The 16,071-nt window shown below is 39.8% G+C and overlaps 1 protein-coding gene across 4 annotated transcripts in view; it reads right to left on the reverse strand.

Moving 5' to 3' along the window:
* adpgk (ADP-dependent glucokinase) overlaps nucleotides 1-15,666 on the reverse strand; it is a 43,762-nt gene extending 28,096 nt beyond the window's left edge. For 2 of the 4 annotated variants that reach the window (XM_034175942.1, XM_034175941.1), the window contains exons 1-7: nucleotides 15,526-15,666; nucleotides 10,874-11,112; nucleotides 9,347-9,572; nucleotides 9,184-9,246; nucleotides 6,243-6,329; nucleotides 1,946-2,066; nucleotides 205-401 (exon numbers count right to left, since the gene is read on the reverse strand). In XM_034175942.1, the coding sequence (XP_034031833.1) occupies nucleotides 205-401; nucleotides 1,946-2,066; nucleotides 6,243-6,329; nucleotides 9,184-9,246; nucleotides 9,347-9,572; nucleotides 10,874-11,091 (912 nt within the window). In that variant the 5' untranslated portion in view covers nucleotides 11,092-11,112; nucleotides 15,526-15,666. The remainder of the gene's footprint in view (nucleotides 1-204; nucleotides 402-1,945; nucleotides 2,067-6,242; nucleotides 6,330-9,183; nucleotides 9,247-9,346; nucleotides 9,573-10,873; nucleotides 11,113-15,525) is intronic. The other 2 variants (XM_034175945.1, XM_034175944.1) reach the window with 1 other exon arrangement.
* Nucleotides 15,667-16,071: the final 405 nt, after the last annotated feature.

Here is a 16,071-nt window from a genome sequence, read left to right on the forward strand (position 1 = left end):
ACATTAAAAAAATAGAGCTCAGGATAAAAAAAAAAAAAAAAAAAAAAAAATCACATAATTTCCCTTTAATGTATTTGGCCTTTGTGTTGTACTTCATTTAATTAAAAAATAGTAATTGGTGCCAGCACTGGTAGTGTTTAAAATATGACTAACACTGGTAAAAATCCCAAACAGAGAAATCACAGAAACCACATTCACACGCACATCTTTCAGACGCTCCTCCCACAGCTGTCTCCCTTGTCCTTCCATCATGTGGAGCCCAGACAGAACTACCAGGTCGGGCTGGAAGTCATCCAGTGCAGCCATAAATGTCTCCAGTGAGCTCATCTCACCGTTGGATACATCATGAGATAAGATGAAGCGACTGGCTTGAGGTGCGTGACTTGAACCCCACTGCTCACCTACAGACAGACAAGCATGGTGCCATATTTCATGAATATTTAAAGGCCACATGCATTCAAATAGACAAATCAACAAACTATTGTGAATAAGTCATAAATGGCTGCAAGTGGTCACTTCAAGCATTTAAAGTTACCGTTCGCTCTACGGTTATGGGCAGTCAGGTGCAACGTAGGTCGGTAAGTGTGTGACATCATAACAGAGAGCAGATTGGCTGGATTAACAGTCCGCCATATAGCAAACTCAGGACACTGGTTTGTGTTTACATTTGTTCTCCACTGTTCTGCTCTTCACGTGGCTTATATGAAGTAACAATTCAGGTATTTTGAATCACCAAGGTATGTGGAGTCTGTATTAGGAGATGAGCCTGAAACTGGAGGTGCCTTTACAAATTGCTCGCAGAGAAGAAGTTACAAGATGCATGGGCACAATTTGTCAAGGAGGAAGCAAAAGGACTGGGATGGTCCCACAAAAGAGCTGTACCATATGTAGTTGCCATTTCTCTGAGGACAGCTACATAAACAAGTAGAACATGGGACTAGCCAAGTTCCTGAAGGACGCCACCTCCGGCATTTAGCTTGAAGATACATGCGCAACACTGGACAAAAGCGGGAGTGCAGACCTGACAGAAATGACTTCAGCCATGAGGAAACAGGAAGCCTTTCAGGTTTGTCGTCATCATTCGGAACATGTGCAAATGGATATGCTGTATAGTAGATAAATGGCCTTTGGGGGTCTACCTGTCTTATCTGTCTCACTCCCCTTCTCTGTTGTTTACAGTGACATGTGATGGGAATGGCTATATAGCAGCAAACTGATCCATTCTGACAGACGTATATAAGAAAATTAGTCAATATGGCCATCGGTCATAATGTCCCCGCATAATCAGGAAAGGATATTTTATTTCAAGGATGTGTGTTATTTACCTATGAAACAGTAACATCGTTTTGGACATATATTGTAGATGCAGTCTGCCAGATGATTCATTTGGCCATACAGCTATTTCAACATGAAACTTCAAGGCCCTGAGGTCCACAGCGATACTGACTGAAAACGATGGTTGGGAAAACAGCATTAATGATTTACACAACCAATTTACTGACCAATACAGATCTTACAAGTCCCTGGCTTCCCCACTATGGTCACTGTCATTGTTTTTGTCCAATTCATCGTCTGAATCTTCTCCTTCTGACTATTCTGACTCGAACATGTAAGGCTGAACACCGCCTGGGTTCTCTACTCTCAAAGTCTCATCAATTTGGATTGTTTCATTGTCATCATTCAGAGAAATAAATGAAAAGCTTTCCAAACCGCTGTTTGTATACTTCGGCATTGTGAACAAAAGTCATTGATGGGCCATCCCTGCCTTGACGTCTCGCAGCGTCGTGCATTCTCACCAGCACAGGATATTTCAGATGCAATGTGTGACCAAAAAAATGAACAAAAATAAATTGATACAGATCAATCTGACAAAAATACACAGATGATTCTGACTTTAGAACAGGCTTCAAGGAAAATATAGATTTCCCGTCCTTTGCATCTTTACCTGCTTTATACTCCAGGATGAGATGATATTCATCTGTCTCCTGAAGAGAATCTGGGGGTACAACAATCTGATCATTCAGCATCTCATGAAGTTTAGGTCCAATGGGCCCACACAACAACACCTGGTGGTTACACAGAATAAACACAAATGGAAAACACTCACCCACAAGCACTTCATCTTGGACTGATTTTTTTTTTATATGCATTCCAATAATAGCTTACAGCTGGCTGCCAAATAATAGGTCATCGTCTTCTTGTGACGCTTCTGTTATGGGTCACCATAGCAGATTGTCATCTCAAAACTCATCTGTCCACTGCATGTTCCTCTGTCACACCAGTCACCTACATATCAACACTCAGCACATCCACAGACCTCCTCTTTGGCCTTCCTCAACATCAGTTTCCCTATACAGTGCATCCCTAAAGTATTCACAGTGCTTCACTTTTTCCACATTTTGTTATTTTAGTCATATTCCAAAATGGCGTAAATTAATTTTTTTCCTCATCAAAATTCTACTCAACACTCATACTACAACATGAATTTTTTTTTTTTTTTTTTGCTCAGCTGCACCTCACTGAATGGAACATTCAATCTTTCACCGAATGAAATATTCTTTCCATTGCACTAATAAATAAAAAAAAATCATTATTTGCTTTATATAATGCCTAAAACAGATCTGTGTCATCACTCACTCATCTTCAATCGCTTATTCGGGTTCGGGCCGTGGGGCAACAGCTCCAGCAGGGGACCCCAAAACTTCCCTTTCCCGGGCCACATTGACCACCTCTGACTGGGAGATCCCGAGGCATTCCCAGGCCAGTGTGGAGATATAATCTCTCCACCTAGTCCTAGGTCTTCCCCGGGGTCTCCTCCCAGATGGACGTGCCTGAAACACCTCCCTAGGGAGGCGCCCAGGGGGCATCCTTACCAGATGCCTGAAACACCTCAGCTGGCTCCTTTCAACACAAAGGAACAGCGACTCTACTCCGAGCTCCCCACAGATGACCAAACTTCTCACCCTATCTCTAAGAGAGACACCAGCAACCCTCCTGAGGAAGCCCATTTCGGCCGCTTGTACCTGCAATCTAGTTCATTCGGTAATGACCCAACCCTCATGACCATAGGTGAGAGTAGGAACGAAGACTGACCAGTAGATTGAGAGCTTGGTCTTTTGGCTCAGCTTCCTTTTCATCACAACAGTATGGTAGAGTGAATGCAACATCGCCCCTGCTGCACCGATTCTCCGGCCAATCTCACGCTCCACTGTCCCCTCACTCGTGAACAAGACCCCGAGGTACTTGAACTCCTTCACTTGAGGCAAGGGCGTATTCCCTATCTGGAGTAGGCAATCCACCGGTTTCCTGCTGAGAACCATGGCCTCAGATTTAGAGGTACTGATCCTCATCCCAACCGCTTCACACTTGGCTGCGAACCGATCCAGTGAGTGTTGGAGGTCACCGGCCGATGAAGCCAACATGACCACATCATCTGCAAAAAGCAGTGATGAGACCCTGAGCCCACCAGACCGGAAACCCTCCTCCCCCGACTACACCTCGATATCCTGTCCATGAATATCACAAACAGGATATCCGTGTCATTTAATATAAGAGAAAAGTGACTTACATTTTGGTGTGTGTCACTGGTCCTTCAAGGTCAAGAGGTTCCAAACAGTCCAACATGGACATTAAAACAGCAGTCCAATCCAAAATCAAGTCAACTTGCAAAAACAGTCAGATAGTTCAAAAACTATCCTGATAATGTAGTCTGTACTCAATGCTGTGCATTGACTTCTTCGTGTATAGACTGGCGTCTAGTTCCCTCAGTCCAGAGGAAAATCGAGACAGAAATTTTTCGCGCTCTTCATCCAACAGAGTTTCTACTTCAGCTAGAGATGTCCCAGCAAATACTGCAAATGCCTCCAGATGGCTTATGGTGTAGTGGATTAGTTATTTGTATTACAATCATCATCTGTCACCAAAACAAGCACGCCATGTTTGATTTTAAGTTAAGCACCATCGCCACTAGCATGAGAATGCAGTGGTTACGGCATGCAATGGTAAAATATTAGCCAGAGAGAAGAAATGGTTTGAGAGAGGGGTCAAGGAGGCATTCTTTGTGAAACGTTTGAATCCCAGCCTTAACCGGGGAGGGGGTCTGAGACACGCTTTGTCCCCTGTTTACAATGGGGTACTCAGGTCAAAGGAGTTTCAGTCTTTTGTTCATGGTAATGAGTCATTCACCTCATCAGGAGAGTCATCAAGGGAGCCATCAAGAAAGGCATCCATCCCATCATTAGGAGGGACAGCTGTCCTGTCATTAGGAGAGTGCTAATTAGAGCACAATAGTTGCTAATTAGAGCTATTGTTTAGTCACTAGCCTATAGCAGTCTGCCTCTCAGTAGGAGGGGTCTGGTTAGGTTTAAAACTCCAGCTTTTGTTGGCTTCTGTTCATTCGTCTCTACAAGAGTCAGACAGAAGTCAGACTTCCAGAGTAAGAATTTTAGCTGAGGAAGCTTCTGCGATTTGAAGCGAAATGTCCTTGCGTCAAGCAACCCAGTCCAGTCGAAGATTCAAGCTTCTCTACCATGCAATGGTACAAAATGTAGGAAAGCAAAATTGCACAGTACGGTGGTCCCCCATTATTAAGGCCACCTGTACTGCAGAGTAAAAGTGGCCACATTAGAGGGGTGGCCTTTGTAGAGGGGGAGACAAAATCCAGCATGTTTACTTGATAACATACTGTACTGTATTTGTATAAGCATGAAGTACTGTATGGGGAAAAACAGATCAGATTTATTGACTACACTCAGAGACAAACCATGTCTTCCGCTCAGACTCAGTCCAAAACATCATAGCACAAGAATTACAGTATACAGTGTACATACTGTATCCTTTAAAGTGACAAAGAAACAAAATTGTGCAAACGTGAAAAAAATGTGCTTAACGAAACAGTTAAGCATGTAAAATCTTTAACCCATTCTCAGTCCAAAACACCACAGCACAAGAATCCTTTAAAGTGCCAACAATGAAACAAATTCATGCTTTGTGGTTGGACTCATATGCGATTCAGAGTGATGTGTGATGGCAGCCCTTGAAACTGAGTATTTTTCAACTTGCCAATCATCAATGGCTGAAGTTTCTCCCCATTGGCACTTGCTGCCAACAGAACAGTGGTCCTTTCTTTTGCCAGTTTTCCACCTTTGCAAATGTCATCTCTGATAAATAACAACTTGGATGGAAGAGTCCTGAAAAACAACCCTGTTTCACAGCAGTTGAAAATGTCATCTTCATAACCAGCACAGACATCTCTCAACTGTTTTGACCAGTCATCAACCACTTTTTCATCCACGTCAGCAGCCTCACCACTGAACATTTTATGTTGTGCCTGGCTTGAAAACAGTGAAGCCAACCGTTGCTTGCACTGAAATCAACACACCCCAACTCCAAAGAAATCAGTGTTGCTTTGTCCTGGATAAGTTTTCCTGTCAAAGGAATATTTTTACCTCTGGCTGGGCAAAACTACGCAAACAGCATCTTGCCTTCACAATTTTGCGATCAGCATTTTCACCACCTTACCACTGTGCCAGGATCAAATCTTTGTTCTTGGTAATGTTTTGGATTTGCGTTTTAACAAAACTGAAATCAGCAGCTAACTTTCTGGAACCTTTTGCTTTTCATTCAAACGAATGACTTTCACCTTGTCTTCCAAAGATAAAGCTGTTCCCTTCACGACGCAGGACTTTTGCTAGCATGAACCTTTTTTTTTGTGTTCACCGTTTCTTCTACTACTGTAACGTTACTGTAAAACTTTTCTTTTCTACAATGTGGGAGCTTTGCCAATGGGAGCCATTTTACTTTGGTCTGTTGTTTACTGGAGTAATATCGCAAGCTCACGTTCACGGGAGCATTTGGACGCCACTTCAGTGTGGAAAAAAAGGCATTTGCAAAACTTTAAGTGTGTGATTCTGAAAAAGTGACCATGCGATTGTTCGCTGCTATTCATACTACCATCCAGTAGATGGCAGTGTTCTATGCATTTTGACCATCTACTGGATGGTCACACTGTCGCTTTTTTCAGAATCACACACTTAAATAGAATTTTCAGTTTTGCAAATGCCTTTTTTTAACAAATTAAAAAAATGACATATTTACAAATACACATTCATTTGTAAAAACCAACACACACGTTACAGTAACTTGTGTGTTGGTTTTTACAAATAAACCAACCAACCAGTGATCAGAGGAGGCTCATTTTCCCATAATGTCTTATTGCATCTGTTTCTGTTAATGTAAATTACTTTTTTTTTCTTCTTTGTAGCAGCCTCGCAGCCAGGCCTGTTCTGCTGGGGTAGAGTTGAACTCAGCTCCTCACAGCTGCCTGACTGCTGCAAAACATGTAACAGACAGGAACTAACACCTATAATTTTAAGGTATACAAATGTTTTTGAACACATGGCTTTACTATCTATGCCAGCAAAAAAAAACAAAAAACAAAACAAAACAAAAAAAACATTAGCGGACTGAAAATTAACTGAACTAAATTTAGTGGAAGCTGATTAGTCCGCTACTGGTTTTTGAAGTGAGCTGAAAAGCTTATCCACTAACAAAAATGTTATCTTCGCTAATTAGCAGTTAGCGGAACTGTGCCCACCAATGTTGGGGACCTAATAGACCACCTCCACTAATTCAACACAGAACCAAATCACAGTGCTGTATGTCTTTGCTCGACTAAATACAACAACAAAATTATCTGATTTAAACATTTTATCTGAATTTTAGGCTACATTTCAATGTACAATGTAGTGGCAAAAGTCTAGAAACACAAATACTTCTCCATACTCTAATTTCCTTTTTCCATACTTATCCAGACCTGGAAATTACTAAAATCAAATTCCAAACTGCGCAGGAACCCTGTATCCATCCCCTCACTTCCGTTATACTAAAGACGGCTTGGGACCAGCACTCGAGAGTGAACTGGCTTGTGCACCTAAGTGGGTGAGTGGCCGTCAAATACAACCCCTGGCAAAAATTATGGAATCACCCGGCCTCGGAGGATGTTCATTCAGTTGTTTAATTTTGTAGAAAAAAAGCAGATCACAGACATGACACAAAACTAAAGTCATTTCAAATGGCAACTTTCTGGCTTTAAGAAACACTACAAGAAATCAAGAAAAAAAATTGTGGCAGTCATTAACGGTTACTTTTTTAGACCAAGCAGAGGGAAAAAAATATGGACTCACTCAATTCTGAGGAATAAATTATGGAATCACCCTGTAAATTTTCATCCCCAAAACTAACACCTGCATCAAATCAGATCTGCTCGTTAGTCTGCATCTAAAAAGGAGTGATCACACCTTGGAGAGCTGTTGCACCAAGTGGACTGACATGAATCATGGCTCCAACACGAGAGATGTCAATTGAAACAAAAGAGAGGATTATCAAACTCTTAAAAGAGGGTAAATCATCACACAATGTTGCAAAAGATGTTGGTTGTTCACAGTCAGGTGTGTCTAAACTCTGGACCAAATACAAACAACATGGGAAGGTTGTTAAAGGCAAACATCAAAGCGTCAAGACAGAAAACTTATAGCAATATGTCTCAAAAATCGAAAATGCACAACAAAACACATGAGGAACGAATGGGAGGAAACTGGAGTCAACATCTGTGACCGAACTGTAAGAAACCGCCTAAAGGAAATGGGATTTACATACAGAAAAGCATACAGCTAAACAAAAGCCATCATTAACACCTAAACAGAAAAAAACAAGGTTACAATGGGCTAAGGAAAAGCAATCGTGGACTGTGGATGACTGGATGAAAGTCATATTCAGTGATGAATCTAGAATCTGCATTGGGCAAGGTGATGATGCTGGAAATTTTGTTTGGTGCTGTTCCAATGAGATTTATAAAGATGACTGCCTGAAGAGAACATGTACATTTCCACAGTCATTGATGATATGGGGCTGCATGTCAGGTAAAGGCACCGGGGAGATGGCTGTCATTACATCATCAATAAATGCACAAGTTTACGTTGACATTTTGGACTCATTTCTTATCCCATCAATTGAAAGGATGTTTGGGGGTGATGAAATCATTTTTCAAGATGATAATGCATCTTGCCATAGAGCAAAAACTGTGAAAACATTCCTTGCAAAAAGACACATAGGGTCAATGTCATGGCCTGCAAATAGTCCGGATCTTAATCCAATTGAAAATCTTTGGTGGAAGTTGAAGAAAATGGTCCATGACAAGGCTCCAACCTGCAAAGCAGATCTGGCAACAGCAATCAGAGAAAGTTGGAGCCAGATTGATGAAGAGTACTGTTTGTCACTCATTAAGTCCATGCCTCAGAGACTGCAAGCTGTTATAAAAGCCAGAGGTGGTGAAACAAAATACTAGTGATGTGTTGGAGCGTTCTTTTGTTTTTCATGATTCCATAATTTTTTCCTCAGAATTGAGTGATTCCATATTTTTTTCCCTCTGCTTCGTCTAAAATAGTAACCGTTACTGACTGCCACAATTTTTTTTCCTGATTTCTTATAGTGTTTCTTAAAGCCAGAAAGTTACCATTTGAAATCTTTTTCTTGATTCTCTCCCCTCAGCCCCAACCAGTCCCAGCAGAAGACTGCCCCTCCCTGAGCCTGGTTCTGCTGGTGGTTTCTTCCTGTTAAAAGGGAGTTTTCCTTCCCACTGTCGCCACGTGCTTGCTCACAGGGTGTCGTTTTGACCGTTGGGGTTTTTCTGTAATTATTGTATGGCTTTTGCCTTACAATATAAAGCACCTTGGGGCAACTGTTTGTTGTGATTTGGCGCTATATAAATAAAATTGATTTGATTTGAAATGACTTCAGTTTGTGTCATGTCTGTGATCTGCTTTTTTTCTACAAAATTAAACAACTGAATGAACATCCTCCGAGGCCGGTGATTCCATAATTTTTGCCAAGGGTTGTATTAGATCACATATTATAAAACTGCATTTTAGGTAACATGTTATTTTATAATAAGCACTGGATCTGTGATTTAAAAAGTACTTAAAAGAACATGTACAGAAAAGTGTATCTGCTGGCATCACATAATTGCCACAATTGGTATTTGGTACATTACACAAAAATTCTATATAAGAAGGCTTTAAATACATAGTGAACCTCATCAACCTTTATTGCTGATTTAAATAGTTCAAAACAATCTTTAATGCTTGTTAATCATGGGCAAATGAAGTTTAAAACATGCTACTGTACCATCAGACCAGGGTATGTGGCGAGCTTCTGACCAATGAGGGCTGCATTCCCTCCAACATACACCTGGCAGAAGATAATGTGTATCAGCATGTAAGTTAAATGAAACGTGTAAACCAAGAAGACGTCATCCCCTGAACGGATTTGAGAAGTAAGGAAGCCTTGCCTTTGCACCGGGGTACTCTACTGCTGCACGTGCAATCCTCTGAAAGGCTTCCTCGTCACTGAAGAAACGCTCAGCAGCTGCTCCGCGTTCCATGTAATAAATGAAGGCTTCCTTCAAGTCCTCTTTGGAGTGCAACACTTCGTGATCCAAGCCCGTGCCAGGATCCACAGCCAAAGCCTGTAGCAATCCAATGCCTGAGACAACCACATCAACACAGGCATTCACTCTGAAAAAGAAACAATAACCATCATTTTAAACAAATACTTCACGTACATTATTTGACACTTAAAAGCATACATTGTATTTTTGTTTCATAAAACGTGCCTACTCAGTCAGACGCTATACTTGTGGACAGTGTGGTGCATGATCGTCATTGTCAAACCCCACAGTGAGGTCATGAAGCTTTTCAAGAGGTTAAGGTTTTTAATTGTATTCATCCATCTTCTAGCAACATTACTTAGAGTACTAGAAGCAGAAGTATTTAGTCATTGTGATGAAGATGATGATTGAGATGCAGATTCAGGAGGCAAACTTTCAGTGAGTTTACAAATGCAACAGTGGATTTTGGTCAGAAAATGCAACTTATTCTGGATTGAGAAAGAGATCCAGATCCAGATTAGGACAAAATCATTTGCCCCCCCCCCCCCCCCCCCCCCCCCTCCCCAACACCACCACCATGAAATGTAACATTTTCTTCAAAATTTTCCCAAGTGTTTTTAACAAAGCAAGGGATTTTCAACATAGCATTTCTGAAACCCCTGTCACACTTTGACAATTTAGCCAGTGTATGCTGAGTGTATTAAAAACGCTGGCATACGTCTAATAAGTTATGGGTAAGTTTTGTATAAGTTAAGAGCACGTTGAAGCACACTGATATACATCGTAATACTATAAGTACGTCAAAAATTTTTGGGCATGCACAATATTTTCGACATATGCCAGAGTATGGCTGACATGTCACGCATACGCGGTACATATGTTGTAGGCAAGTTATGCAAATGACACACGTTTTTTATAAGTTACTCCTAACTCAAAATACGTCCACTGATTGGCTGGAAAACTGAAAGCTGCAGTCCTCATGCAGTTCAGATTGTTACAAATATTAAAACCATTCACACACGGAGTAAATAAAGTCTTAATCTTACCTGTTCATTTTAGTCGAATTCGTCACAGCCTGTTGAAAACTTATCCACATAAAGCGTCCTGATTTTGGAAAACAACATCTGAAAATACTTTAGTTCCTTGTCGTGGCTGAAGAAATGTAGCGTTTTAAAAGAAGTCCCACTGTGTTAAAGGCATTTCTACAGCTAACAAATAGGCTACCCACAGGTTAGATACAGGCAGTATTGTAATTGACTGGTGCACCACACTGTCTCAAGTGGAGCTGTGTCATGACAACACATTCCTTCTCACTAGCAGAATCTCAACAACATACCAACATAAGGCAATACCTAATAAAACTATAAACAGTAGCATCCCTATTATTTACAGTATGTAAGAGTAGCACCTTCCACATTTGTAACTCACCCTACTGCTACTTTGCTCCACTGTTTGGCCGGCGTAGTTATCAGAGTTTCCCATGCAGAGGAGATAACCTGCTCAAGATTGTCCTGGCTTACAGATGATGGCTGAAAGGTTGGCAGGTTGATATATTGCAGAATCTGTTCTGGTAAGTCTGGGCAGCCATAGTACATATAGCCAACAGCTAATGCCAGGAGGGCTACTGCTGAAGCTTTTCTCCACATGATGCTCACACACACACACTCCTGCAAATAAGAAGCTCATTTCACTTGAAGAATTCATTAAGTCTTACTACAACCAACTTTGAGCAAGACAAACTGTGAAAATAAAAAATAATAATAAAATAAATAATAATAAATAAAATAAATAATAATAAAATACATCTCTAATGCTGCACTCCAAGGGTGAAGTGTTTATTAGGCAGTGGGCTGTACAATGAATATCCCTCTAAATTTTTGATTCCATGACCTACGTCTGGGGTGGGGGTGAAATGCTGGTAAATGGAAGCCAATAGTACCACAAACAGCATACTGTTTTTCACAAGCGTAAATTCTGAGCATTAGTGAGAATCACTGTCCCAAAATATCATCATACATCAAGTATACATAATTTTCAAAAACACATTGAAACTCAAATATAACACCATAGAAAGCATGCAATTGACTTTAAAATTATACTTTCACAAATATGGATTTTCTTAAAAAAAAAACAAGGTTTTAAAAAGGGGTATTTACAACTTACAAAAGTAACATGCTGTTGATGCACTATGTTATAAATTCAAGTGTCTGTCTATTAAAACTTGTTCAAAACAGTTTATACATTGAAGTATTCCTATATAAGATACTCTCAACACCTAAAGATTACATTCTTAATAACATTTTTATCGTAAAAGATGCTATTTAGGGTAAATTAAGGCACTAGGGACCCTGTTCTTTGGGGATTTTCAATAAATAATCAGGTTTATGCAAGTTAGTCAGGCGTCCTGACTTAGATACTGAAGATGCCATGTGAAATGGAATTTACTACTTATCCATGGATGATTAAAACAGTATTTGTTTAACACTTGACAACAATTGATTTTTTTACTGAGGGTCCCTAATGTAAAGGGGCCCTTAATGTCCCCTTTACCTTATTTGTCTAAATGCACATTCATGTACCGTAATTTGGGGTAACTTTGGACAATGGGTGACTTTGGATACTATGGAAAACCAATTCTTTCATGTATATTCTTTACCAAATTATGTTTTTAAGAATATAGGAACATTCTGAAAAACATGATTTGGTAAAAGAAGATACATAAAAGACTAATTTTTTTCTATAGTGCTGTCCAAGGTTCCCCCAATGTATGGTAACCGATGTTAACAAGTATTCTTGTGACACCATGAAATCAATTTCTGTTCATGCAACTAACACATGTATCTCCTGTGTGTTCCACTCTACCCTTACAGGTACATGTGTCATTAGAGTAGGGCAGGAGAGACATTTATCAAGAGCCAAGTAGTTGCAAGCTAGAAGATAGAAGGACTATTTGTTCAAGTTCTCAACCATTTCCTCATCTAAATGCCATTAGCCACATTCTGATGCAGTGACATTTGGTAGAAGTCATTTAAATGCATAACATGATCTTCAACTATCTATTGTTCCTATTATCAAGGCAAAGGCAAATGCTCACTACATTATGAATATCAAAATTACCAGTATTTCTGCTTAATAGCTTTTTTACTATCAAAATCCACATCTTCCTAAAGTCAATGGCAGACTAATCATTACTATGATGTATGCTGAAGACTTGTGCAAATATCCAAGATTTTTTTTCAAGTTCAGATCACATTTTAATATCATTGGAGCAGTTTAGTTGTTTTTTATTTATTACTCTTTTGATACCTTAGTTGAAATATGTCATGCACAAACTTAACTAATTGAGCATTTTTAGTTACAAATTACAGAGATTCAGGTTTTATACCATTAATAATTGGTAGAGGTTTTGTCTGAAATGACATGATTATTTTAGTGTGAAAATTGAAAGAATAAAAAATATATATATCATATTTGAAATATTTAGTTCCATTGTCCTTTATTGAAGCACAAGTTCACTTGTTTCCAGGCAATTTTGACTGAACTACATAATTTCCCTTTTCAAAAATACTGAGTAAATAGGTACCTCTTTAAAACAAAATATGTTTGGTACAGGTATCATGGTACATTATTTGTATTTTTGTCCTAACTATCTTGAAATAGATGTAAAAGAAAATTAAACCAAGGACCGGAAAAGTATTTTTTTTGTTATGAAGCTGTGTGTGTTTATAACAATTTTGTGTTTCAGTGGTTCCTTCTAAATCCTTATCAACATACGCTAAAAAAAACAATCCCTTGTTCTTCTTGAAAATGGTACAATTTTGCTCTTTTTTGATGGAAAGATGCACATATAACACACATTTTGGTGCTCACTCAAAGACAACACGTCTTCCTCACTGGATGTCACCATGTTGTCTCAACGCGTGACCGAACCACTCTGCTACGGCGATTGTCATTGGTCAACTGGAAGTGATCTATTCAACACGTCTTCTGATTTGTTATTTTTGTTCGAGGCTGAGCAGATATTTAGATCTTCTAAATAATTATTTAAAAATCCAAATTACTAAATAACGTACCAAGATATTGCATGTGAAAAGACATTCATCATTTACAGTAATATTTTCGATAAAATCATGTAAAAAAAAAAATTGTACCCACCCTTTTTGTAGGTCATGCAATAACACAATATTTCCACATGGCCCACTGCCTATATCTTTCACTGGTGATATTTACAGAAGAAACACGGGGCAACTGGGCTTGTGTCTTTATCAGAAAGTTTCATTTGCTGCATGTGATGTTTTCCTGGCTTGTAACAAAATAATCTACCAAATATATAAATGTAATACAAGTTATTACCATCTGATAAGGGGAAATGGTAACATTTGCAGAGCTTTTTCTGACCGGATTCTCCTGTCTGTGTGCATGATAGCAGGATACCTTAAGAACCACTGAATGTTTGAGCACCAAACTAACATATCAAGCAACAGTGGCTTTTACAGCAACAGGAAGCCTGCAATCAGCAACAAGGCTTCACAAGTAACTTGATAGGCTTAACTGTCTTTATATTTTTATAGTCAGTGTGCTTGTAAAAAGAGGCCACCATGAACAAAATATGAGGTGCATTTGGTTCAATTTGTCCATGAGAACCAAATATCTTAAAGCTGAATACGCAGTTGTTTTTAACACCGATATTTACAGACATTTTCTGTCCCCACTGACTTACTGGCTCACAGACTGGCTGACTTCATTAACTGTGGACAAGTTTGCATGTGGAGGTCACCGGTCAGGGTTAATATTGCAAATGGTGTAGTCAAAAACAACCCTTGTGTAGTATCACTACCTGTACAACTAGAATTGCAAGAACAACAGCTGGAATGTAACAAGTCTGGGTGTGGACCAACCTGAGGACCTCACACCCAGAAAAAAATCCCTGGACAGAGATGTCCGGCAATACTGAAAACTACAAGAGAAAACAGGAGATAAACGTCCAAGTCTTCCTAGTGCTTCCCAACTTACTGTATGATTGTGAGACTTGGAACCTAAACAGTGACCTTGACGCAATCGGAAGCATTAACTGCTGCAGTTGACGCTTTCAATCTGAAAGGCCCATAAGGCTTCCAGGTCACTAGGTCTCTTCAGGTCTCTTCCCTGGGTATCACTGGAATGACCATGTGACAAACGTGCTGTTACTTAGAGAGACTAAGATGAGAAGTACTTATATTCTGGCAATGTAGCATATTTCTCTGGGCGTGATCCAGCAGGTAGGTGCCTCAGTGTTGAGGACCCAAGCAACTGGAAAAGACCAAGTGGCCATCCACGTTTCATCTGACTGCAACAGATAGCTGTTACTTTCAAGAAGTGGGGATAGACTTGTCCTGGGTGATTGCTATAAAGGTCCTGGGGCAATTCTGTGGTGTAATAAATGTGGCAACAGCCTGTACACTCCAAAATTTGACCTGGTCTGGACCTCCAGCAACAAGAAAAAGCCAGAATTTTTGTGGTTATAGCTTCTCGTATATAAAATAACAATTTAAGCACTTCTGCTAAAACATTTTGTAAGCGAAGTGACACACAAAAAAAAAAAATTAAATGACAACTGTACATTCGTACATTCGTTTCAGCCATAAACTGAAAAACCTTTTTAGATCAGCTGATTTCACTGATGCCTCCTGATGAACTTACAAACATAAGTCAGACTGTTTGACAGTTCACTGGACCATTATGAAAAAATAAAGGTGGAATGACTGAAAGCTGTGGTTTTGCAAAGTATTTCTGGTGTAAATCTTATCAGGTCTGCCTGCAGCCTTGATTGATTGATTTGATTTGATTTAGTAAGTTCAATGTAAGTACATAATATACTTGCAAATACATGGATGACACAGGAAAGTGAAAACACTTATTTCCATTGTGGTCCATCAAGCCTTCTTTATTAGCGAGCTAGCAGCGATTCAAAAAGCACTGGGGAAAACAGCACATAGCAGCTTTAGCAGGCAGCTGCTTAGCTCTCTACTTTAATCCAAGCAGCCAAACACTCCATCCTGATATCTTAAGCTCACAATGAAGCTAACGTAAGCGACACCTACCCAAATGTAGACGACTCACCGGCCAGCAGTGACAAAGAAGAGCTCGGTTCTAAAAGTTCCACATAAACACCATTTATTTTGGTGAAGAAAATGTTTAAGTTCTAAAGCTGACACCGCCGTCTACCGCTCGACGCACGCGCAGTAACAACAGGGAGGGGCCAAAGCGCTGATTACGTCATGTCGCCCCGCCTCAACACGGAAACAGTTCAGCGACTCCTTCGAGAACGAGATGTTTGAAGAGGCTGCAGCACCCTCTGTCAAAATTCAGCATCTCCAACTGCAGAAAATTTACATTTTGCCATGGAAAAAAATCTGATATTGTCAGCCTGTTTTCATCTGGCATCCATTACTAGGGTGGGCGCATGCACACACAATTTGTAAATCTCAATCTCTGTGATTCTCTTTAAAAAAAAGAAGATACACGTACCATTTCAGCCAGTTTACCAGAAGGCACCTGGGAAACTCAAGCCTAGATTTGTGCGCTTGTATGAAAGTATTTCTTTGTATCACTCCATCAGCTGTGATGCAACAGACAAAAGTTATGCT

This window comes from Thalassophryne amazonica, chromosome 8, assembly GCF_902500255.1.
Source record: "Thalassophryne amazonica chromosome 8, fThaAma1.1, whole genome shotgun sequence".
In the NCBI taxonomy this organism is placed as follows: Eukaryota; Metazoa; Chordata; class Actinopteri; order Batrachoidiformes; family Batrachoididae; genus Thalassophryne; species Thalassophryne amazonica.